This window comes from Xylocopa sonorina, chromosome 7 (genome assembly GCF_050948175.1).
Source record: "Xylocopa sonorina isolate GNS202 chromosome 7, iyXylSono1_principal, whole genome shotgun sequence".
Lineage (NCBI taxonomy): Eukaryota > Metazoa > Arthropoda > Insecta > Hymenoptera > Apidae > Xylocopa > Xylocopa sonorina.
Genome location: NC_135199.1, coordinates 5,824,443 through 5,850,255, shown reverse-complemented (window position 1 = coordinate 5,850,255; position 25,813 = coordinate 5,824,443). Strand labels below are relative to the sequence as shown.

The 25,813-nt window shown below is 41.6% G+C and overlaps 1 protein-coding gene across 9 annotated transcripts in view; it reads left to right on the top strand.

Annotated features, from left to right (window-relative positions):
* Inae (inactivation no afterpotential E) overlaps positions 1-25,813 on the top strand; it is a 42,429-nt gene that overhangs the window by 3,913 nt on the left and 12,703 nt on the right. For 5 of the 9 annotated variants that reach the window (XM_076897567.1, XM_076897564.1, XM_076897566.1 and 2 more), the window contains exons 1-5: positions 372-673; positions 20,654-20,865; positions 24,569-24,670; positions 25,074-25,260; positions 25,491-25,575. In XM_076897567.1, coding sequence (XP_076753682.1) covers positions 579-673; positions 20,654-20,865; positions 24,569-24,670; positions 25,074-25,260; positions 25,491-25,575 — 681 coding nt within the window. In that variant the 5' untranslated portion in view covers positions 372-578. Of the gene's footprint in view, positions 1-371; positions 674-20,653; positions 20,866-24,568; positions 24,671-25,073; positions 25,261-25,490; positions 25,576-25,813 lie in introns of those variants that run through there. The other 4 variants (XM_076897563.1, XM_076897565.1, XM_076897561.1 and 1 more) reach the window with 2 other exon arrangements.

The window sequence follows — 25,813 nt, the reverse complement described above, 5'->3', positions numbered from 1 at the left end:
TAATTAAAAAGATCAAGAAGTACAACGTGTTTAAAAAAAGAGATAATTATCAAACGATTAATATCAAGATAAATAAAAGATAACGGAAAAAGATTTTATCATGAATTAAGTAGAAGTTAGAAGAAGAAACTTGATATTCAAATTTAATTTCAATTCCATCCGCATGATATATATTTAGATGTTAATTTTTATTCGAAGACAAAAAAACAGTACGTTTACAAAGTATTCTAGTTCTATTCTGAAACAAGAAACAGTTCGTTCCATATAAATATCCTTAAGTGAAACAGAATCCGTAAAGCGTTTGTTTTCAGGATTCCCTCCATTTTTTGCCTCACTATGAACCGGCCGATGCGGAGTTTCGTTCCGCGTTTCACTGATTCAGTGCATCCGTGACAGTCGAGTGAGTACGAGGTCCGGTGGTCCAGTCGTTCGCTTCGTTAACAAGTGCACGAGCCAGTATGTAGTCGGATAGTGGACGTGTAAGTAGTGCCGGTATAGGTTATGTCATCGTGCGTGAATGTTTCATCTCGTGTACGAGGACGATTGCTCGGTCGAGCCTCAAAATCGGAGCACAAAAGATGCCGAGTCTGATCGCGTTCGGACGTCGTTGGCTAGTCGGCAGCGATGACCTCTTCCTACCTGCCGCCACCTTGGCTTTCATTCACGCGATCGAGTAAGTAACAACAGACAGAACAGAATACAGCACAACAGGTGCAAACATATGCGCATTTGCGCACACGTTACGGTTGCGCGATACATTAAACGATGATAATGATATATAAGCTTCGAACGTTTTGTAATGTACCGTTTCTTAGTTCCGGTTGTTCAATCGCAACGCTTTCGCGATCGATAGATAGATTTATCCATGCCGCCGCTGGCGGAACCGTGCACGAGTTCAACGATCGACAATTTGACATTTGTGATTTCCGTAGTTCAAGATGCGTTGAAGGGATATTCAGGAAATGCACCGCATATCGGTTTGGTGGAATCGCGAGCACCATGTGGAACATTTTGTGTACGTTATAGGTGTAATATGAAGTTGAAATCACACGATTTGTGAATTTTTACCATTATATTGTAAATGAAAGTGCTGGTTCTCGATATAATGTTGGAGCTGTGTCAAATGTCAATAGCGATTATTTAGCGCTTGCGTTGGCGCCAAAGTGTGACTCTCGTTATAAGATACACGTATGTCTTTTCTATTTCTCTGTTCTTTTTATTACGAATAGATAAATGGTGCATGAACATTTGGACGAGATCACCGTGCTAATAACTTTGATGCATAATAGCCTTGATACTCTAAGCCGTTAAAGTTTGATCTTTTACTCATTACACGTTCAATACGACTCGACAAATGCAAATATTTCTACCTATATTGATTTTTAATCAGAAATATATCAATTATTGTCTACGAAATTTGCATTGCGATGCTTGGACAGTAACGATTGTTAGACAAATAAGCAGCGGCTACCTTTCGTCACCGTTTACAATGCGTCTCATTTTTCTGATCACCGCCTCAGAGATATCCTGTGGGGTTTGTTTCAGACGGTAAATAGATTTACCGTGAACTGGGTTGCAACGCCTCGCAAACTCGTTGGGCTTCCTTCGAAAGTAGCAAAGCGACACAGGTAACGTACATCCGGTTCCTCCAGTTAGGACGCGATATCTTCTTTTCCCCCTTGCCTGCACGAAAAGAATTTTCTTCCTTAACTTCGTAGTTTTCCCTTTTCCTTCGACCTCGCCTTCTTCTTTTGTTTAATGAAAGATTCATGAAAATCGGGTAAAGCGAGCGCACACATGTGCTCGAAGTCGATTAAATTTCAAATTCGCCACGCGCCTGCGGCGTGCCTAACCATGATATTCGACGATGTAAATTCCACATGGAAATGCTCCTGACATTGAAGAGGGAGCGATGAGTTTACCGCGAAAGAAACTGATAAAGCTTCTCTCTCTTATCTGCCGTTTCCCGTGGAATTGTTTTTAACAGTTTCTGAAGGAGGTCACTTGGATGTCGCGTAACAGACGTAGCGTTTGGTCATTCGCAAAACTCTTTTCGTGCGAGTTCGTCTACCTATAATTTGCAGTACAAACTATCACTTTTTCGCAACGGCATCGTCCGTTTAATGAACGAAAGCTATGAGAACAGATTGTGCTCCCTTTTCTTCGTTGCGAGCGTTATTACGAGGGTAAATTAAAGTATCTGGTTTGCGCGAATGTGCGAAGTTCATTTATTTAAGGTCTCGTACAATCGCGAAGAAAATAATGCGAAATATTTATGGTCTCGCGAAACAAATAACGAGTAATAGGGACGCCAAATGAATGTGCGTGTTGATTGCCAGTTGAATTAATGATTTGTAAATTCGTAATGAAACGTGAATAATGAAGTGTACAGAAAGAGAGATAGCGTTTTCATGGTATGAATATTTTTTCTCCGTTTCTTTTTTTTCGTTGATAGTCAGCGAACGATATAATTGATTTTTTTTTCACCGGGAATTATCATATGGCTCGAGTAGAAGTGGTTTTCAAAGATCAATACGTCAGAGTTGAACGTGTGCGATGGTCTATTGCTCGTGAATGGCCCGTTACACCCTCTCTCGTTGGCTATGAATCATTTAAGGTTCACCCTATATATTCCTCCCCATTCAACACCATTGTGTTTACGCGTGTTACGTGCTGAAAACCGTGTGCAATAGGCTCGTCTTTTCGGTCTTGAAAATCGATAAAAATCGCACGTTTTTCCGTTTGTCTCGCGTTGTGTTTCTTTGGACCACGATCTTTCTGCCTTACGATGCTTTACGCAACGAGTTTCTATGGTTTATCGAAGATGTAACATGTCAGAAACCGTTGCCTCATTCCTGAAGTATGTTGTAGTTCTAAAGGAGTAGGAACGAATTAAATATGCTCCCAGCGAGTTCTAACGATTTCAATATTTCGAAAGACGGGAGGAAATAAATTTAAAAGCAATATTGGATCGTTTGAAATTTTGTAGGCTCACTAAAGTTGCGCAATGTGCGCTATGAAATTCAGTTGTTCTACTCTAATTTTTTTGGCCAGGAGTCCGTTTTTCCCCAGGAATGTTCTATTTACGCGTCAACGGGGCTGTGCGTTTACATAAATCATGGTATGCGCCAGCGGCGTATAGTGGGATATATTCTTGTCGAGAGATGCACGTTAACGCATTCGTGCAGCAAAACTATTGCGCGTCGCACCTATCGCGCGTATTATACACCCGCATTCTCACTCCGAATCACCTGCAGCCAAGAATACGATGCGTTATGTTCTATATATTTCCAGAGCTCGTCTGGTATCCTGTGCTTTCGTCCAATGTACGAGAAATTCTATCTAAGATCCTTGTTCTTACGGGAAGCGATTTGAATGTTACATTATGCAGATTAGAGACTAACTTGATGAGAGTTTCTGAGAGTGCTGCATTGTCACGGTATGTACATAGTATGGGTCTATTCAGTAGCAATTTTCATCTCGAAATCCCTCTCTGAATACGTATGTCTAGTATCGATATTTACTAAGTAGTATTAATTGAAATTCTTACGATTGCCAATAATAGTCTGCTAATGAAAAACTTGTCGCACCTGATAGTTAATACTTTTCGATACCCGTTACATAGATATGTTACATATTCCTAGACTCATAATACGGGGCCATCTTGAATACATGAAATGTATTTGAAATTCTAAAATAATAAATAAGGGATGTGGAGAAGTCGGGTAGCATCCATAGCGAGAATTATGAAAGGCGGGCTCGCATGAAATATTTTTCCGGTGTTAGATACGTACACGTGTATCGAATACTATTTTTTCTCCGATGTGCAGGCAGCTAAATATAAATCTAGGTCTACAAGCCATCGCGATTTAGAATGCATTAAGTCTGGACCAGCGTCGAATTACACGAAAGTTCCACAATTAGAAAATCGATTTTCACAGTTTTATCAGTGAACGATCCTCGATCGAATCGCCACTCGTTCGTTTAAGAACTTTTTGTTTTCCATCGTCACGTTAATTGGAATTTTTCTAGTGTTATGTACTCCTACAGTCAACTATATTTGTAAAATAATATTTCAAGATTCTTCTCTGTTCATTTGGTTAAAACTTGACCGGAGAGTTATCAGTATTGCGGCAACAGAGCCGTTGAAATCACTGTCTTTCACGTCGAACGTTCGATTACGTTTTATTAGAGGTTGAAGCACTTCAGCAGCTCAGAAAAAAAATAATAGCAAATCGATAGCAAGTATCTTGGCGAGTGGAGCTTCGTCAAAGCTTTTCGATACGATTTTTCTTTTCACCCTTCGATGTAACAGTCCTCGAACCGAAAAAGTGACGATTCCGGACTGGATAATTTATTTTCTAGATGATTTTTTTGCGAATGAAATTTCCTCGCACTCTTCTAAGTCCTATTTCTTTGAGCTTACATGTCTTTACTATTATATGCAACGGATATTTCATTACAAACGAACTCTGGAACTTGTCAGAAGTCTGTAGGCGTTGAAGCATCCATCGTATCAACTTGAATTTCGCCAACGCTGGTCTAGAATGTTTCAAGTGACACGGTCTTGATTGACATTTATGCGATAATGTGCGAAAGTTTCGTAACGGAAACCTTGTCATTTTTAGACGACAAATACGTGACTCACAACAACTCTGAAAATAGAACATTTCTGGCTTTCCTTTTCAGAGTGATGCGTATACATATAGAATAAGCCCAGTGAAAGCTGCTTTTATCGTTCTCGATTGATATTCAATGAATTCTTTGAGCACGTTCGTTTCTCATTGGGCAGACTATTCGTTGGTAGCCAGCTTGTTACACTGCCATTGCATCGCAGTTTATTTCAGAATTGGCAATTGGATAGAAAACTTGAGACTTGTATTGATAGTAATTTGCCATAACACAATATTGATCTGCTAATATATACTCTGTAGTTGTAATAGAGACGTACAAGTATTATTCTCTCTTCTATTGCAATTGACGAGTTAACGATAGACAGTTCAGGTTAATTTGGGAGGTTCGATTATTGGTTCAACAACATAAGACGGGTTCTATTATTCGAATATAAACAGTTAGGACAATAACTTCTTCGTTATCGTACACAATCCGGATTTTCTTTTATTAATCCTCAATGAGAGGCTTTCTCGTTATCTTCAAAGGAAATGCCCGCGCGTCTTTAAAGATCATTCGCATTTCGGACATATTACGATACTAATTGCGAGCAATTAAAAGTACAGTTTATCCTGTCATTAATGTAGCTGGCGCGAGTCGATCTTAATTTAATGAGTTAGCTGGTCTTAAGAACGGTTTGTCCGCCAGTAACGAACAAAGGTGCGACCCACGCGAAAGATCGATACGCATGATTATCGACTTGAGAAAATTAGAGGGGATGCGAAGCCCTTAATCAAGCGGATGCATAATCCAACGTGGGGCCCCCCTTATCCTGCGAACAGAAGCGGGCGCAAAATAAAGTCACAGGCTCGGCGTTTGTCCCCGCTGATTATAGAATCACCAGCGGAGGAACGTCTGAAATGAAGGCGAGCACTGACGTTCATTGATCCATGGTTTCATATATTTTACATTGCACGCTGTGTCGTCTAGCTTGCAACTTTCAGCGTCTTTCACGCTGATGGATATAGAATGCGAATCTGACGAGCATCGTGTTACGTCTAAGGTGTATTTGATGCTGATGGTGCGATCAGTCTTCTAGTTAACCGCTATTTCTATTTAGTTTCGTATGATAAGAAATTTTTCTATCGAACGGTTAAATAATCTCTCTTCTTTCAGTGAGTCATTAAACGAGAGCAACGTTACTACTTTTGTACGAGTTTCAACATTTTATTCATTCTGACTACGAATACGTAAAGACGTAAGAAGTAAGGACAGGTTGCAGCGTAGATCAGTTGCCAGAAGCTCCTTTATCACCGCGTTTCAATACTCGGAAGCAAACAAACTATGTATACCAATAATAAAACGGTAACGTGGAAGCAGGAACGTCGGGTTTCTGCACCGACGATTACGTCCGAACGAGTCATCGAGCAGACGCGCAGTGTAAATAATGCCCCGGATACTGCAAAGATGAAGTCTCTCCGCAAACAATCCACCCGATACTCGAACTCTGTATAACTCTGGCAGTGCTAGAAATTCCGCGTTGGGGGCCATGTTTTCCTAGTCTCGAATTGTTAAGAAAGCACAAAGGTGAGAAAATGGAGTTTCCGAGTCCTCTGGACTGGAATGCCGCTTTAAAACCGCCGCTGGTACCTACCACATCTTTGAGGATTGGTACTTTCGCCGTTTCAGAGACAAAGGAGCATTTATCGCAGCAGGCTGCCAACGGCGGCCCTCAAAACGCGCGCGTATCGACCCCGTCCGCGCGCGATTCACAAAACCGAAGGGGAGGTCCGCCGCGCTGCTATATAGTATCGGGGAGAAGGAGCCATGAAAGGGTCGCATGTGGGTGGATTTGCATCGATGTCGAGAAAAGGGATCTGCACCCTCCCAGGAGCGTGGAAACGTAAAACAATTCGCCGTTTGACGCACAGGACGCGCGTGCGGGGCGCGTAAGGTCGACTGAAAAAAATCGACCGACGTCGAAGGGGACGGACGTTGGCCAATCCCATGGGGAACCCACTAGGATGCGTAGGATGTCTGCGATCTCTTCTCGCGAGGGTGCTAGTCGTTCCCGTGATAATAGGCTGCCGGGGAATATTTCGAGGATTCCTTTGCGAACCAATGATTTTAATTAAAATTGTAAATACGTGCTTCCACTGTTCACCAGCCGTCGCGGAATTTTATTTTGACCCATTGACGTAAGAGCAGAAAGGGTTGCGTTTGCTTGCGGAGATGACGTGTCGCTGTCGATTTTTAGGCGACGCGATAACTCTGTTTTGTTGAAGAAATAGATCGTCGCAAGCTTTGGGGTTATTGCTTTCGTTCACGTGTATAAATAGCGATATTGACTCGTTTGATTTTCCAGCTAATTTCGAAGCTGCCAACCGAGAATTAGCGTGGAGACTTGCGCCATTCAATACGCGTTTTTAATTCCGTAACGACAGTGGGCGGAATTTAATTACTTCTGGTATATTCGTATTATATTGGTACTCTGTTTCATTGGGTATTTGCGTGTATTGATGTTATTCCTTATCGTTGCAATTAGCAGGCATTCGAGTTAAATGAGGATGTTGCACTTTTAACGAACATCTTTGTTTCACTTTGACGCACCAGTCGGACAGGTTGCACGTGTAAACTCTGGTAGTACAAACATGTGTAAATTGAGCTCTTTCAGACAACTATTAACCGCGATTCACGATCGATCGCGAAATTATTTTCTTTCTTTAGGCGTGGGAGCTATTATCAGCTTCGCAAATGTTATTTCAGATCGTTCTCATTCGATGGTAATTTCACTTCGATTCACTTTTTTTTCGAGTATACCTAGAAAGCTAGAAAATTGTTATCGACGTATGCATCGAACCGTCTATTCGTTTTAGCCAAATTTACTGCCACTGTGCAAACTGCTTGGTACGTAAAATCTTTTTTGGCACCGTTGGCATCTTTTTTGGTATCGTTGAACCGCGATCAATTTTCATAAATTATCCCTGTAATACGACATGGTTCACTATAATGGTACTAAATCTGAGCTCTGTCTCTCGCTTTTTAATACGAAATCAAAAGATCTATTACAAAATTTATACGTGAATATTGTATGAAACTTAGATACTTTTACTAACTTGAAGTGGTATATTCCCTTGTTTTTAATAATAAAACTGGTACCCTTTGCAAGCAAGGTATACTTTCCATACATTTCTTAGCAGACAGAATTGTATAATTTTTTAGGTCACTCGTCTCATTCAGATACCATCAAATTTTTAGAAAGCACGGAATTTCGTATATTACGCCGGTATATTCGCGTGTGCAGTGATAGTCGTTCATAATTGCTTCTCAAGTTGATCGTAGATATCTAACCAGTTTGCCAGTAGAAATTACCGGGAATAAACATCGACAGCGTAGGATGAACTGGTACCACCGGCTGTGGCCCACTTATCTGAGTCAATTTCCGAAAGAACAGGCTCGCACCACGCTAACCGCATCGATAATTAATAGACTTTGCTCTGTGCTCGGTTAATCCCGCTAATGTATGGCTGGGAAGATCGCATGCCAAATTGGCAAGGAGGTTCACACGATTTCGTTTTAATATCGTGCCCGTCAGACGATAACAGGCCTATCAAGAAACCGATAATATTTGTTTTTAGAGGAAACGAGAAATTTGTTGCTTCAATCTCGTTGATCTTATACAAAGTTTCTACATAGAAAGGCGAACCTTGAAACACTTTTTAGATTGCGAAACAACAGAGGTGTAGTGTAAACGATTTCTATTTTTTTTTTCTTTGATAAAATTAGAATGTCTTTGAAGATACTACGAGAGGGCAATGCTTCTACCGAAGTAGGAGCATAATTAAACGGAATATAACAAAGAATGTATATAATTTAAAGGAAGTCGGTCTCGTACAAGTTGAGAGGGAAGAAATTTGGTATTCCAAGAGTCCAATATAAAGTTCGGAGAACGAACGGTTAATCAATAAATTTCACTGTCGTGAATAATCATGAGCTCTAAAGACGTCAGATCTTTCGCAGTCTAAATTAGTTTTTGCGCAAGTACCGCCAACCTCTGTCCATACCTTTCCAACATCATGATTTCTAGAAAAGGAAACTTGGTGGAGGAATTACTATTGATTCGCTCGAATTCTGACGAACAAAGTTACATCGGCAATTCTTGCGGTTAATTTGGGATTATGAAGAAATTAAATCGCGAATGATCAAATAAAATGATTAAATAAATCATGCACCCTTCCTTACATCGTATCGTGACTTTTTCAATAATGCCTAAAACTGCTATCCGAGCAAAATAACTTGTGCTGGTAGACGATCGTAGCCAGCTGTTGTGATGAATTTTCAATAGGTATCGAAAGAATCCAGACGTAGATAGCAGTATATTTCAGTCCTACACAAGACTTTTAAAGTTTTATTTGAAATTTCCTTATATTAAAAATATAAAAATAGATTTACGATATATGGTAAATTTACTATACATAGTGTTCCACTAACAGTAATGCATATTTGATTTAACCCTCTGATCTTGCACGTGTATTTACGATGCTAAGCATATTTGCATCGCGACTGCACACGCTATTGCACTTGCAGAGTTCAAGATGGTTCGACATTCGAATGAACCAATTATGCCTTGGGCAAACAATGTGACGGTTTTGGATCGTTGAAGTTCTACTCATGCTCGAAGACTGTTGAATAATCGAGATATTGGCGAAACTTATCGCTTAAACGTGTTACGGTTCAGTTGCATTATTAACCCATCAACCATTTCTACGTGGTATATAAGCTACACTCAGACCGAATGAAACTTAAATAAGCTATATAAAAGTTATCCAAAAGTTCGTATATAAGTTAGAGAAATATTATCACATGGTGGTCTACTTCTTGGATGCGTCGAAGATGATTTTCTTACGGTCTTCGCGATACGCGTTTAATGCACCATTAGTGAAAAATAAAAAGCAATTAGGTACATGAATATTCGATAAAATTTTCATTATCAAAACTCCGTTCATTCTAAAGTTTCCTTTCAATCTTTTTGCTTTGAAATTATGTACTCCAATTAACTTGCTCTTGAAACGAGATTACCATAAAGTGCAATCCATAGTTCTAATGTAACAAAAAGGGTTCAGAACAAATGTCGTGCAAAACATACGAAACAGTTAATAACTGTTATTCACTCGACCAGTCGTTAAAACGGATTAATTTTACACTTTTTTCATTTCACGCGCTGTCGACGTGCTCAAGCCCGTTCGAACGGTTTTTATTAATCTGCATCTCGGGTCAGATGGTGAAATACAGGCATACACAGGCGCAGACACAATTATTGCAATATGATTGAACTTCGCACTCGAACAAGTTCAATTTATATTCGTCGGGTAATTATAACGAATCCTAGCGATTCTTCCGGCGACGAGCGTGAAAATATTTCCTATGTACCCCTACGTAGACGTGCCAGTCTCATAACCACACGGACAAACGATCGATTCGCCCAGATTGCGTGGAAATAGTATTTCACTCCAATCGTTCTCCACGCGGGAAATTGGACGGCGGAGGTTCCGTCCTTTCCGTTTTATATCCTGCGATGTTAGTGAATATTGGTTGATACACCTCGTGTCGATGCGCGATGTCCGATGCCATGGAATTTTTACTTAATTGCTTTTGATTCTATGAATGTGCACACACTCGTCTGGCGGCAGGTGATCGATCATTTCCGGGTGAAACGTTGTACCGGTATATTTCGAACGAAAGTTCACCGTCGACCGAAAAAGTGGATCCAGACGATTCCGTGCACGTCTGAAGCTACAGAGGAGATTCTCAACGTGACCAAAAGAACGGTGAATTAGGTTTCTCTAATTTTAAAGGGCAATATATATTCGAGGTAGCATGGTACGAAGCGGTTTCCAAATGCTCTGCTATCGTCATTCGCCTCTGATTCGTCGTCTATTTCACGTCGTCGATTCGATGCGTCGAGGTATTTTCCCGTTTCGATAGGTATGGATTACTCGAGGAGTTAATTGAATAAGGATCGTGTTAATAGAATTTCGAAACCAAGCGTGTACGATTACGTTGTACGGCTGCATGGGGAGAGAAGGCATCGGACTAGGGTCAACGACAGACTGAAATAAAGCCCTGCTCTCGAATTAACTCGCTGCGATTCTTTCCCTTTTCGTTTTGATCGTTGTCCATTTTCGAAGTCGGGTGTCACCGAGTTCACCACTCGGAAGACGCGTCCTCCTTTCAGAAATAGTTGTTGTAACTGCTGATCGTTGTATCATAGCTTGCTGGGATTAAATTAACGCTGGTCTAATCGATAGCCATTTACCCAAGGGCTTGATTATAAATTCGTATCGTTTGGTCCTTTGATGCACTTTGCCGGGCACACGATAATGCGTTCTGCGTCGTTCCATTTTCCGAAACGCTGGCCGAATGCTATTAATTCTCAGCAAGTCGTTATTAATCTGGTGAAATTAGCTACACTAGCAAATAATGTATAGGTCGCGCAGGTATATGTTTCTCGCCTGAATATATTTCGAGAAATATAGACAGAGTTGCAACAGCGAAGTCATAATATTTACGATAAATACGTAAAGTAGGTACAAGCAGATATTCGTGCCGTTTCGAGTAATTGGTCGTACACCATGATTGTAGTCCAGAGAAGCAACGCGAGCCATCCGATCCCGCTGTTCGTGAATGGCTTCATCGTAATTCAGTGCAGTTTAGAATCGGACATCAAGTTCAGTTTTTGCCTCGGTGCAGCCTCAGAGTATTGTTTTACGTTCGGATTAATTTAACTTTCGTCTATTCGTCGATACACTTTCGCAGTTCAAATATAAAAGTACGCACAAATATGAACGCAACGACAGACATATGCGTACGAATATATATATGTTCAGATCTGTCTCGTTAAAATTTGAAGCCAATTTATCTGAATAATTGCATACAAAAGTCAGTCTTAGTTAGATCTCTCGAAAAATAAATAACAAATTCTCAATTTTTTCCGCTATTAATATATTGTTGGAAATAAGCTATAATATATCTTTTATACGTAATACCGGCAGCGTGTGTAGGTATTTTGTCGTTCATATCGCAACGATACGCCTTGTTATTACTGCCTCCAAAGTCACTAAAGTCCTCGATGACGCGGATCCAATTTTACGATCTATTTTGTTCTCTTTTACGCTCTCGCGCGACACCGTCAAACATATTTCGAATGCAATTTGACAAAATTGGATAGAGGATATCTTAACGCGCTACTGGGTCCAATAATTTTCATGAAAGCGGGTACCTCAATGTCACTGGACGCGTTTAATCAGCGTTTCGAATAACTGAATGCTTCTGTAGTTAAAAAAGATTGTGTTTCGATTCATCGATGGAAGTAGACATGTTTTATAAATGAAACGACTGAAAAGTTGACTCATTTTTTAAGAATTGAAGTATATATTACTTCGACCATATAGCGATCGCATAAAAAACCTGCAGGCATTAATATTTAATGAATCCGAACGAAACTACTGTTATCGATGCGCGTAGCTTTCCAAAGTATCTTGGTAGGAACACTTTAAAAATATCCTAAATAGCCTAAATAGCAACGAACGTTCCGTAATCATTACTCGAAACGTGAAATTGAAAACAATCTTTCTTTTTCCAGCATCTCATCAAGCATTCAATCCTAAAAACTTCTAAATGATCTGTTTCCACAACATTCTGATAATTTTTTACGAAAATATTTCCACCAATAGTTGCGTCGCTCGTTTTAAAAAGTCTGTCGTCGCGTTTCAGCTTAATTGCACGTCGACTTTCCGAGCAACGAGTATCTGACTGGCTCGAGTTCAGTCTGTCTCCTCTTGCTCCTTGCACACGCGTCCTGGCGACCAGGAAAAAAAAGGAGAAACCCGTGTACCCGTTGCGTACAAAGGGAAATAATTCAACGATACGTGAAACGCTTTCCGGTAGCTTTTAAAATCGTTCTCGCTACACGGGCCAAGAGATTCCCGACAATACGTCGAATGTTTGAATGCACCGAAGCCTCGGTTGCGTTTTGTAGTCCTGCTGCTCGCAAATGGACGCGTCGTTCCTCAAAGGAACGTTTCCCCGTGCAGAAATGACGCAACCTATCCTCGTGTGCCCTTGGTTCTTTGGCAACTTATCAAAGAATGCGTCTTTCTGCGTCTGTTTGAACGAGTCTCGACGTAGTAGGAGAGACGTTCGTGATGGGTGCGTGGCTTTGGCCGCGATCGTTGAAAGGACGATGAAGATTCGGGGGAGAAAGGTTATTGTTGCCTGCGGATGATGAAAGTGACTCTTAGTTTTGCTACACTGCTGTACAGTACGCTGTTATTCTTGCTAGTAGAATACTTTGGTAATGAAATGGGATGTGAGGATTGTCCAAGTATTTTCAGATGTTCCCCTGGGCTACATTTATAGCTGACAGCATTGCAGATGTTTAAATTATTAAGTCCCACCCGAGTAATACAACGAACTTTATTGAATCTCGAAAATTTAGATATTGTTGTGTCATGCATCTATAAAATCAGCTGCACCGTAATGATTTTTCAGCAATTACGCTCGCGCTTGATATTCCTGTTACGTTCCATGGAGTTTTCGTAGGGGAAACTGAATTTCCGTGTAGCAATTGAAATTTTATCTGGAAGGTGCAAATGAAAAACGTGCGAGGGTGTGTTCGTTCGCGCCGAAATATCGTGGAAAGAAAGCAAACGGCGGCACGCAAAGGCGGAAGCAAACTAGGTTCCATCAGCAAGAGGGTCGCGGATGTCCGCACGAGTCGGCGCAAGCGTCGACCTTTTTCACTCTCGTTATCTGGTTTTCCTCGTAACCGAGTGTGTGCGCTCGGTCTGGAGTACTTCTTCGTTATGACACGTTCGTCTAGAATTTGTCTAGGCATGCAATGCGGCGACGTCCGTGCACGTCTCTGCACAGGCGCCACGGCAATTGACCGGGGAAATGAAAGTGGAGCTTTGAATTTTTCCTCGTCGGGAAATTTGTTACACGCTAAAGCGCTCGCTGCGGGGAGTCATGTAATCCGACGAGAAGTTGAACGTCGAGATAAATGTTTGCAAAGTTTCTACCTGTTCGAGGGAGTTAGTTAACGATTGTTGGAGGACTCTTGTTAAGTTGCTACCTGAGAAGAGAATGTTTACGAAAGGTATAAGTTTAATTTAGTTCGCCGATGAAATTTCTGAAGGGAACAGAGGAGTCCTTTTTTAAACTTGTATTAACTATTTTTAGAAGAATTTTTTTAGAAATACTTTTCTAAAGATCCGCTCAGCGACGAGATGCGTTCAACGGAAAGCAATATTAAAATTATTTCCTTTATGGCGCGATGAAAACTGCGAATGAAATTGATCACTGAACAAGAAACGCATTTATTCGAGTATCTGTTGTCGACATACTGCAATACTCATAATCCTCTAACGAATTATTGATTCAACGACCACTTCTACATTTATCATAGCACCAATTATTTTTCTGCAACGACCCCCTATTATTTTATTTATCTTATAATTCCAATCAGATGTACATCCACGGTATTACGTGAGAGTAATCGATGTGCATCAGAAATTATCGTATCTGATTCTATCTTACACGACTCATCTTGCGGATTAACCGCTTGGGTCTGTTAAGGAGATTACATTCTGCAATTACTCATTCCTCGTTTCATTCCCGGAATTTATAGGTGAACGTATACGTCGCCGGATCCTCATATTTTTTCCCAACGACCAATAAACAGTGGCTCCGATGAACACGGCAAATAATTTAGAAGACGAACGCACGACGCTCGTATAGAAACTGCGGTATCGACGGCGGTTCTTCCGCTTTGATTCCCCGCGTTCGAGTTTTCGTAGTTTATCGTTTGGTCTCGCGGACGTAATTTAAAGCATCGATAACAACGCGGGCTGACCGATGTAACTACGCCAGGGACGATGGCTACGAAGCGGAGCGTTGCTCGAATCGAGGAGAAAGCCTTCTGAATATAAATTAGCGAGCGCAATTGAGCATCGATACTCTCGCCGCACTAATTTACCGCTGAGATTCCTCCTCGTGGAACTGATACTCCGACAGGCAATACGGTACCAGAGTTTTCTTCCCTTATTTATAACGAAACGCATAACATCGCACACACATTTTTTGGACATTTACGTGTACATCGATACTTCCACAGATACGCGCCCGTTCCGTTATCGTCTTATTTATCGAAGACGAAATAGGAAGGAATACCGGAACGGGGATGAGATGTTTATCCGTCCAACTAAATTGTTTGTTTCATCCGGAAACTAAGTAGCTCGCCAGCGTAAACAGGGAGAGGGAAAAAGAAAATCGTTCGGTCTCTGGCTTTTAACTCATCGACCGATGAGAAAGGCGAGAGAGGAGCGCGAGAAAGCGCAGAGAGTAACGTGGAAACAGCCGGAGAAGCCGGCACAAGGTAAATCGATACGGGCCATGCAGCAGCCAAGGCTGACGGCCCTTCGCTTCGTTCCGTCGTCTCTACTTTCTCTCTTGCTCGTTTCCTCGCACCCCTATCGTTCGCTCTCCCTTCGCCGGGCTCCTATCCGCACCCCCTCGCGCGTGCAGATTATGGTGCTCCCTGCCTAGCGATGGGGATGGAGCACCCACTCGTTCTACAAAGTTTGCCATCGTGGCAGTGCCCTCTTTTCCTCCATCGGCTCGCGGGCCTCGAAACTCTGCCGGCTGAACACTTTTTTCGCCTCTCACGAGCGCGTGCAACGCGTTTTTACGAGGCGACGGCTAGGGATAATGAAGCTCGTTTCCAACGATGGAAACGCTGTTCATTTCGAAGAACGGTGTTCGCTGGAACTGCCCATCGTTGTTGCCGGGCAGCTTTATGCATCCAGACATGTAACAGGAAAGCCGATTGCGGGATTCGCGTGGTCCAGAAAACCGCTGGATTGCGGAACTTGAAATTGGAAAGTAGTCACGACCAAAGACCGTTGGATCGTAGAACTGGGAACCGGAAACCGCTAAGTTCTGCTACCAGAATCTGGGAGAGTATCGAGTCATGGGATTCGACACCACGTGGGTGTCGGCACTAATGGAAATGGAGTACTATTGGTTTTGGGGCGCGTTGTTTGCTAACCCTTATTTCTCGTTCGCTCTATTTTTCGCCCTACTTTTGTTAATGAAATCGAGCGGTGGTACCATAACGATCGGATCTAGACCTTGATCTTTAATGTAAGACCGCGAGCTATTAGGTCGAAGAACTCGAGGCTGAGAATCTTTGAAGTACCAAATTGAGTACCTACAATAACGAGGGTGGTTGTAGTTTCTATTCGAAGTTCACCATAGAAACTCTGTAAGACAAACACTGTACGCCTCTAAGCGTGGTATATATGCTTACAATGATCTATAGATTACTAAACTCGTTTCCTACGATGGAACTAGAGTAGAACTTGTAAACTTCGGCTATTGCTTCCTTTCAGACCTTGTAATTTCATCGAAATCAAGCCGCGCGAAACGAGCGCTTCAGATTTCCTATTATTAGTGATGTAGTGGCAAAATAAAGTATTCCGTGTTGTATAGAGTTCCGCAGCATTGTTTGTATCAATTTACGGAGCAGAGAACTTCAAGCAGCAAACCGTGCTCGTAAAGCACTCTTGTATTGCTCTCTCTCTCTCTCTCTTTGCGTCGGTTTCAAAACGTCGGGAAAAACTTGGCTGAGTAGCGAGGCCCAGGAGTAGGTGTTTCGCGGACGGTTCTGTTCTCTTTCCTTTGCTCCACTGTTTGGACGCGTTCGCGCCATAAATACAGCTGAAATGAATTCCCGTTTGACACTCGAGGCTCTAATGCGCGGTCGTGCTAGCGAGGGTAGGTCAAAAATCGTTAACCCAATGGGCGAATGCCACTTACGGTTGATCTAACCGTTTGAAAGAGCCGAACTGCGCCCATTGTGACGGACGCTGGCGGACAGTTCAATCTATTTTACGTCATTCACAGCGGAAGCCTTCTCCTCGGTCAGAGTTCAAGCTTTGAATTTCCGGCGGCCGACGTGGTCTTTAAAATTCGAACGCGTCGAAGCCACTTTCGGTCCGGGACGTGAATCGTTCAAAAATTCATCGGCTGGACGACGACGAGACCCGTCCAGAGGTATTGCTCCGTGTTTTCCACGAAGTGTGACCTATTTCGTCAGAAATGCTAATTATACGCGATTCGCTCGATGAATTATAACCGGATGGACCTAAGATAGGATACGGATCCGAGGGGAATGTAAATTTCTCCGTAACAGAGCTGTGTATAAAAGTTCATAGTGTTTATTATAGATATTGGTGGCTTTACGAGCGTATAAATTTCCCGCTATCTTAATGCATGCACGGTGAAACATGCGCGGCACACGGAACGTTTTTCGTACATCGATATAGGGGGGTGCGTGGCAACTGACGGTATAATTTAAAAGAAAAGTATGCCTCGCGACGATACAAAACTCGTAAATTTATAATGAACACTTTTCTTTTACGTAAAATCGTTCCGTTCTCGATTGTCCCATCCGTTGGAAAACAATCTGCGCAAGCACGCACCGTGTAAACGGTGGAAATGTATGAAAGTATCGTAGGCACACGTAGAAAAGTTGTGCGAGACCCTTGATCCCAACACTACTCATCCAGCCAGAAGTACTGACGCAGCCCCTCTAAATCTCCCCTAACTGCGCGTAGAACCGCGCAAATTCCTCGATCTCTCTTCCACTTCCGCGTTCTGCCCCGCATTTTCGCGTATTTCTTCAGCCTGCTTGTTACTCCGGTCCCTTATCTCTCGTACAATAGCCCTTTGCTCTTTTCTCGACCGCGCGTGGCTTTGAGCAACGACCTCGAAAGCCGGTTGATCTATTCGGCGAGACCACGAAATCTGAAGTGGAATCGTGAATTAAGAGAGGCAAGAAACTTTGTTTCATCGCAAGTGTCAAGTAGACGGTAGGTCATGAGATTCCGTTTGACGAGCGGCTCCTCTTGTTAGGCAAAGAGACTCGAGCGCAGATTTAATTGAGTCTTTAGCTAGCTGCCGCTAATTGAAAGATTCGAAATGCTCGTGGCAGGACGTGCTCATATTTGAACAAGACTTTTACGCCTGTTCGTCAGCAATTAGAGGTTTGCCTTTGAGTAGAAGTGTCTTTGACTTAGTAATGTTTCCGTGAAGTTTCCCTGGCTATCCTATTCTAAATTTGCTTAGGAACCTCGAAAACGATGATTTTAAGTTATTTCCATTGGAAACACGGAATGCGAGCATATCTAATCCGCGAACTGTCCGCTATCGTCGGTGAACTATTACCAAGTTAATAATTGTTCGTTCTCGGGTAACAATTCTCCCTGTGACATGTTCATTTTCCGCTTTGGTCGTGTAGAAAACGATGATACGAGGCTGTCGAGATCATGTTCTGAAGTGGCTAACAAACGGTGAAGCACGACGATCGGTCATATCTCTTGAGACCTTTATCCATAGAACACAATGCACACGTTGCATTATTAAAGCACGGCTGTGTATCTCCATTCATAGCTGCCTGGCAAGTTTCACCTTGTTTCTTGCTGCCGCTTTTGAAGAGATTTCGTGAAATGAGCGGCCCCTTTCACTCGACGCTTCATTTTTTATGCAGAGTGCATTTTTTATGGGAAGGAGAGTAACCATTTTTTGAGATGTTAATACAATTTCAGCGCTAGTCAATCTTTGAGCCACGTCGTTTACGTCTATGAAATACGCGCTTGCTTTTATTTATTGTAGACTTTTAATTGGTGTATATAAAGTTTAGAAGATAGGACAACGTAAAACATTTATAGTTAGTAAAAATTTAGACTACCAAAGGAAACCGTAACTTTTACTAGGTACTCTGCAATGACTGGTCTAAAACAGACTCAAATGAGTCGTGAAATGTCGTAGAATTGGTAAACTCTGGCAGACGTAGAATCGCCATAAGATCCGACTCCTTCGTCAACGTTTAATGTAACCACAACTACGATGTAGTATCATTCATGTCCCACAATTCTAGGGTGATCCTACTCAAACTATACGAGCCAAAGAACAAGGAAGCTGTGATCTCTCAACTTTAGAGATATGTGCGAGAAGTTCCATCAACTTGGGATGGGTTGAAGCGCATTCCACGACATCAAGGAATTTCGACCGAGATCACACGTCTCCGGAACTGAGACTTGGGTCTAACGACTCACACATTATTCCTATCAGATTCTACAAACTTTTCATTCATCTATCGTCAACAGTTTTCAATAAAATATATCAATCGTAATATATAGGATATGCTTTTACATATGTGCAATTATAGATGCTTCTTCAGCATATAACTGCTCTTTTGTCATTGTGCCACGCGATAAATATTCTGATCTCTAATATCGTCCGAATTTTTGGTGCCGTGTGCTCTGGTTTTCTAAGCTCTATTGTTCTCCACTTGCTAATAATTCATTGGTTTTTGTCTATGCGTCGCAGTATTGGCTATCGGTATTGCACGATGCTGTATATGCGAGAAGTGTTTATGAATGCATTTTGGATCGATCGCGAGGACCGATGAAAAGTAAAGTTGGCTCGCCGAACGTTTCACCCTCCGTTCACTAATAATTCACGGAGGATGAAGAAACAGGATGAGGGCCAAGTAGAAAAGTTCGTTCCATTTCGAGCTGGTAATCCAGGCGTGTCATCATTGGGGACAATAGCGTTTCAGAAATCGATGAGGGATGGAGGGAATATATTTCGGTAGACGAAAGAAAAATAATCTCGATTAATTGGCTGGCGAGCAATACTGCGATCCGATATTTCAATTCAATTACTGTTTAATCAAAATAACCGCAATAATTGGTATTTTTCTATCTTACAAGATCATTTAAAAATAGCGGAAAATTGTCATTTATGACTGCCTTTCACGTGAATACCTCGCATTGTCGGTACAAAGAACCACACTCGTCACATTTCTATTGCACGATCGATCAATTTGATTGAACAGCCCCCAAATTACAAGGTCGTGCCAGACAAACGCACCAAATTGCCCGCTGTAAATTGAACCGTTCCAACGTTAAATCAATATGGACGATTGCGACGTTACGTAACGAAATAAGAAGAAACAATGCCTAGGCAAGTAATTCTGTTCGGATCGTAGCGATTTAAATCTATCGCGCAAAACTCCACGATCGAGGCCAACATTAACGAGACTTCCGCGTGGTTTGCTGTAGAATTGCGGGTCTACGAGCCTGAGGAAAGTTACCCCTTTCGTAGGGGCGAGTTTACGCGAGAAAAGCTTGGCGAAGTTCCCTCGAGTGCCAGGTACAAGACACAATTACTCTCCGAAGCGCGGTTCGGTCTCTTGCCAGGAGAAAAACTTGAAATATTCTGCCTGGCATCGATTTAAGCCCGGATTAGTGAAGTTTCTCGGCAGCGAGGAACCATCGGTGTCGCTGGAAATGATCATTTTTGCTTTCGCGTTTTACGGTTCGGAAAACCGTATTTCATCCAAAGAAAGGTTATATAATAGTTGAGAGTAATATTTTAAGCAATAACCTTTCAAGTATTCGATGCTTTATATACGACTCTCGATCTGCTCTTTCTTTTATTACAAATTTTATTGAAGCACGCAGAGGCGTCGGGTATGAGGACGCTATAAATATTACGGTGCGAGTCGACAATGAAATATGGCACAGGCGAAACGGGTTTAAAGAAGGTTAGTAAATGTCAGATAGATTTTAGAACATCTAAAACCTGAAACTTGACCGACGTGTAGACTTGTACCCTTTGATATACGGGCCTCTGCGTTAGTCGTAAGACGCGATGAAAATTTCCCAGCTGAGTAACCGTGTAAAACGTGGAAGCTGAATGAAAAAAGGACCAAATGGAAAGAAGAGAGAAAAAAGCACGGATATATCGGAAAATGAACAGTGAACGATCGAATGAAAGATACGAGGGAATTTCTCGGTTGAAATAGATTCTGTTCACGCTTCGATAACTGACGGGATATTCGTGATATTTCTACGAAAGCAAGCAAGAAGTAAAATAGTCCTTTTCATAGAAGTTCTTATCGTCTCTGTTTCAGGGTGACAGTGCTAGGCGTTCTACTGGGGATACTCGAATGGGATCACAGTGTTACGTGCATTCTGCTACTGTGGGAATACGTGGTGGGATACCTGGCCATTTTCGGGGTCTCCATGGTAGTTGAATTTTCCATCTGCTTTCTGGCTACAAGAGGAAGCATTTTGGATACTGCAGCCAGGGCGCCTATGCAATACATCCTCTACATTCGACTTTGTAAGCGATCGGATCAATTCATTTATATACCGCCATTGATTAGTTGAACAGTATTTCTTTGGGACCTGTTTCTTGCATTCGTACCCTTATTGCGGATTTCGCCTCAATTGAAAAAGAAAATATTACAGAAGCGTTAGAAACAAATAGTAGAATTTTGCTTAGTTAGTAGGCCACGATCCTTTCTGGAGCTCTTTATAGACTGAGAATCGTGTCTTGTCAATTTCAGCCCTATTGACCATCCTAACCGTACAATATATTTATGGTATCGAAACCCTAGCGTGATTCAGGACAAAAGAAGAATCGAAGTTGAAAATAGGTACACGTTCCTCGCGTGGGCGCTGGATTCGCTCGTAGTAAACGAGCACATTCATCATTTAATACACAAAAGAATGAAAGCTTTCTAGAAAATGTAAAATTAACACGGGTATTGATTAAATTCTACTATACTATAGGCGTGTTTAAAAACGAAACAATATCAGACGAGCAATTTTAATATATTATTAAATACACGGTATTTACACGTACATCCGCAGCGCACCGACAATTATCCGAAACTGATTGGCATTTGATCGTGGTATTCGAGACTGAAAATTTCTGGAGCGCAGAACTCGAAATCGAAAACCACTGGAGCGTGAAACTCGAAACCGGATGCCACCGAATTGTATTGATCAATATCGAAAGTTCCCAAATTGTGGTAGTTAAAAACGAAGTGACGGAAATAGAGAACTTCTAAGAGCTCAGTTAAAAAGTAGTAATCGGTGAAATTTCTGCCTACTCCAACGCAACCAGCAAACTACCCTTTATAACGAAGCTATTCTACGACTCGGGATAATCAATGCTTTGTCAATCGAAGATTAGCATAGTTAACGAAGTCTTTGCTTGACGTCAATGATCATGCGAACGAAATCGTCACCAATCCAGAGGTGCACACCATGAGGTTCGTTAATGAAAGCTTCATTGGTGGCGACGGAAAGCCACTTCTCCCTTGTCGACCCTTCCAATCTTCCGAGATCAAGGGGAGAATATTAATAAGAATCAGGCCTTAGTAGTGGATTTGTTCGTAATAAACGATCATTCGCGATGGCATAAGAATCCAGTTTGTCGCCTTGCGAAATTCAATCAATTAAATTGAGTCACCGTTATTTTAACAAAATTTTCTAATCAAATTTTCCATCAAATCAAACGAAATTCTTCGTTTCTCGTTATTTGTTTGCAATATTTCGTTGTGCCGACACAAGCACGAATTTCTCTTCTATCTCGGCTACTAAAAAATATAAATGGAACTCTAATTGTCCATTATTCTAATATACACTTTATGTGCAAATATAAATTCCGATATCGTTTGTTTCACTTTACAATTCATCGCGTATTGTTCGAATTTCTACTGGGTTTGGATAACTTCGTAAACTTGAAAAGTTGTATAAATTCGGAGATTCAAGTAGCTGGGAGTTTCAGACTTCTATAGACAGTCCCTATCTCTAAAAGCCAGTCTAATGGAAAAGTCGCAAAATTCTGATTTCTTCCCGAAGAACTTTTTACATTTCGCGCAGGCTTCGCGAACAGTTTCTGGAACGGCACACATGCCGTAAAACCGTTCCCTGATCCTCTGCTCTTCCTCTGAAATCTGCTGTACGTTTCGAATAGCATACATGCGAGAAAAGTCGGGCGTAATTCATTAAAACAAAGAAGGGATCCGAGTTTTCCAAATCCCAGAATTGATGCCCTCGCGTTGTAAGTGAAAACAAAATCAGACTGAAAATACCATACTTAAAACTAGCGTACTTAATCCGGAGAACATCGCAATAGTCACGTTTACAAATCCAACACCCAGCGGAACCTTTATCCGTCTTGTTATATTCGCCACAAATTGTATTCGATGCAAAATTCACCAACTCGGCTATAATGTATTCATACGTGTGCGCGTGTATGCATCTATCCGTGAGTGTGTATATATATTATCGGTTAAATATCGATTAAACGCCCGCATTATTTAAAGTCAAAGGAACTGACGCAGTCAATACTGTCCATTATTCCGTCTTTACGTCGAGCGTGTTTCATCGAGTCAAGGCGTAAATATGAAGCTACCGCTGATAGGTCGACGCGTTCTACGTCGATCGTAAAAAAGAAAGGATTACGCGTTGCGCCGTCTGTTTTCTGGCAGGACACGTGCATACTACATTGACGTGTATTAACGGTTTTGGAAGCGATCCAACTCGAGTGTGCTGTTCGCCGGGCGTTCCGTTGCGCCCTTAGGAGGAACACGATGGAAATTCCGATCACGTACAGCTGATTGGTCAGATGCGTGCGGAGTGCCTGGCCACCGTCGTTGCAGCTTCTACTTTTCTTAGTTCCTTTGTTCCATTCGGTTGGTCTGATTTCGACAGGCTCGACTTCGAACCGGACTAGGTTGCGAGGAACGAGTCAGGACAGGGTGTCGAACACACCCGTGAGGATCGAAATGAAAATGCCGCTGTAGAACAGACACGAGTCTTCGCGAAATATCGTGAAACGGGATAAAAATGTTTTTGACACGCTGATAATAAAATTACGATATTATAGATTTGAGTTGCTTTGAACCAGGATTCCGAAAGCGAAAGAAAAATGTTCTAAGTACATTTGTCTTTACGACAACAAGGGAACGTCTTCTTTTAATTCTTTAATCGGTATTCTTAATTTATCGTCGAAAGTTTTTTGTTTGCGATTCAAATGTCAAAGTCCAACGCATGAATCAGTAGCTCAAATTGTCCAATTAAGTTTCCACGCAGAGTGTATCAGTATTTTTATCCTGTTTACACAGCTATATCTTATACACTTTCTTTATCTGACAATTTGCATTAATTATCGTTATAAATGTATATTTCCACTTAATTGTGCTTTATTATTTCAACTGTCACGTGCTCGAAACCGTATCTGGTCAGTGTACCGAATGCGACTCAAATGAAAGCAAACCTGAATTAACCAGTAAGATCTCAGAGTGTAATTATACCGTAGACATTATCAGAACAATCGTGAGGAGTTTGTCGGTGAATTTTTCCATGGATCTGTCGAGTTATTAAATATGCAGATCTTCTAAAGAATTGATTCAGTTCCTTTTCAATATTTTTATCGACATTCCTATTCGAGACAATAGTCCATAATTCACAAATTCAAATATTTCCGAGTGCACGTATATTTTTTGTTATTTTAAAATCTCAGAGTGAGGTATTTTTTTATCGTCAAAATATTGATCTCGAGTTAATTTAAAAGAAATAAAATTATATAGGTCAAACGTATTTTCTGCGAAACAGAAATCAAAAGTTACTACGTTGAGAGCCAGTGGATAGAGCTTTTGTGAAGTAGCGATCCACGGTCTTGTGTTCGAAGAAAGCACTGTCAATATCTACAATCCTTATCCGGCGTGAAGTTATGGTATTCGCGTTGACGTGTGCTTTCCTTTCAGCCAAGAGACGGCAACTGCCTTGATCAAAAAACAGACATTTACGAGACGCTTGACTACACGTGACCCAAATATTTTCGTACGCTTCCTTTCAGTGGCAACACTTCACTGAGAGGCGAGGTATGAAAAGTGTTCGTTAAAATTATCAATACTCAGACTCCTCCACTCTTTCTATATTTTTTTTCAATCAGCTTCTCGACTATTAATTATTAATTTCATTACGGTGACCATTATTAATTCCACGAATTCGATAAATCTTTGTTTCAGTCCTCTTACTAGTAGAAACTGGCTGGCTCTGCGCAGGTGTAACATGGTTAACATATTACTATCAAACCTGTCCGGTCGACCGAATCAAAGATATAATGTTAGGTAAGCTTTGGCTAACAAATCTCTAACTTTGTACTCGTAAGCCCCGTAACGTCGAAGAGAAACAACGTACGGTGCACCCTAAGCTCCTTACCACCAACTGGATCTCGCCAAATTAATTCTGCCGCGGGGAGGAACCGTGCGTTACGAAAATTTACGTTAACCACGTTTTACACCGATAAGAAATTCTTCCTGGCAAGCGAATTCCACGTTAACCGAGCTTTATGGACGCAAATTAATCTCTTTGCTAAAGGTATTTCGCGTGGAGTTCCGTATTACGCGAATGATATTGCGGTTTGTACACGATCTTTATACTTGTTCGAACTGTTACGCACGGCGAACGGAAGGTGGTTTTATCCTGTGCAATCCAAACGGTTCAATTTTAGCTTCCGTTTGCTTGCCGCAGGTTTAGTGGTATCGAATTGGTGCGTACTGGCCTCGGTTATGGTCACGGTGTGGTGCACATACGACGCTGCGGGCAGATCGTGGGTGAAAATGAAGAAATATCAACGCAGCATGAGGGAGGCGGAATCGAGATGCGGCAAATTACATTACAATCGAAGCGGTAGCAGGAACAGAAACTGGCGGCAAAGGTAACGCACCACGACTCTCACTTTATTCTCTATGTCTGACTTATCGCTGTCCACCTCTACTGGTGTGCTTGCTCTACTGTTACACCGTACGTTAGGACAGTTTGTTCGTTAGATCAGTTTTCCGTCAGTTCTATCGACCTTGAAAGTTGTTTTATGTACAATAATGCAAGTATATTCAACTGTCTCACGTGTTTTCGATCATTAACACGATGAACATTTGGTACTTTTAGAAAAGTTATACGAGCCTATCAGGATAGCTGGGACAACAGGTGCAGGCTTCTGTTTTGCTGCATGGGTAATTCTGATAGAAGCCGAGTAAGTGTTCCCGGAAATGAGGCGAAACCCTTTAAAGAAAGTTATCAGGTCGACGCAAAAGATTTGGTCGTTTTTTACTATGACGTTCTATTAGCCATATTATCGATTTCCACTTAGCTGAAAGAATTTATTCCAGGAAACGGTATTCCTTATCATCAATTATATCAAATTATTATGATCGCATCATATACATATACCTCTAGCAGTTCCCTTGGATATTTGGGATATTTCACTAAAT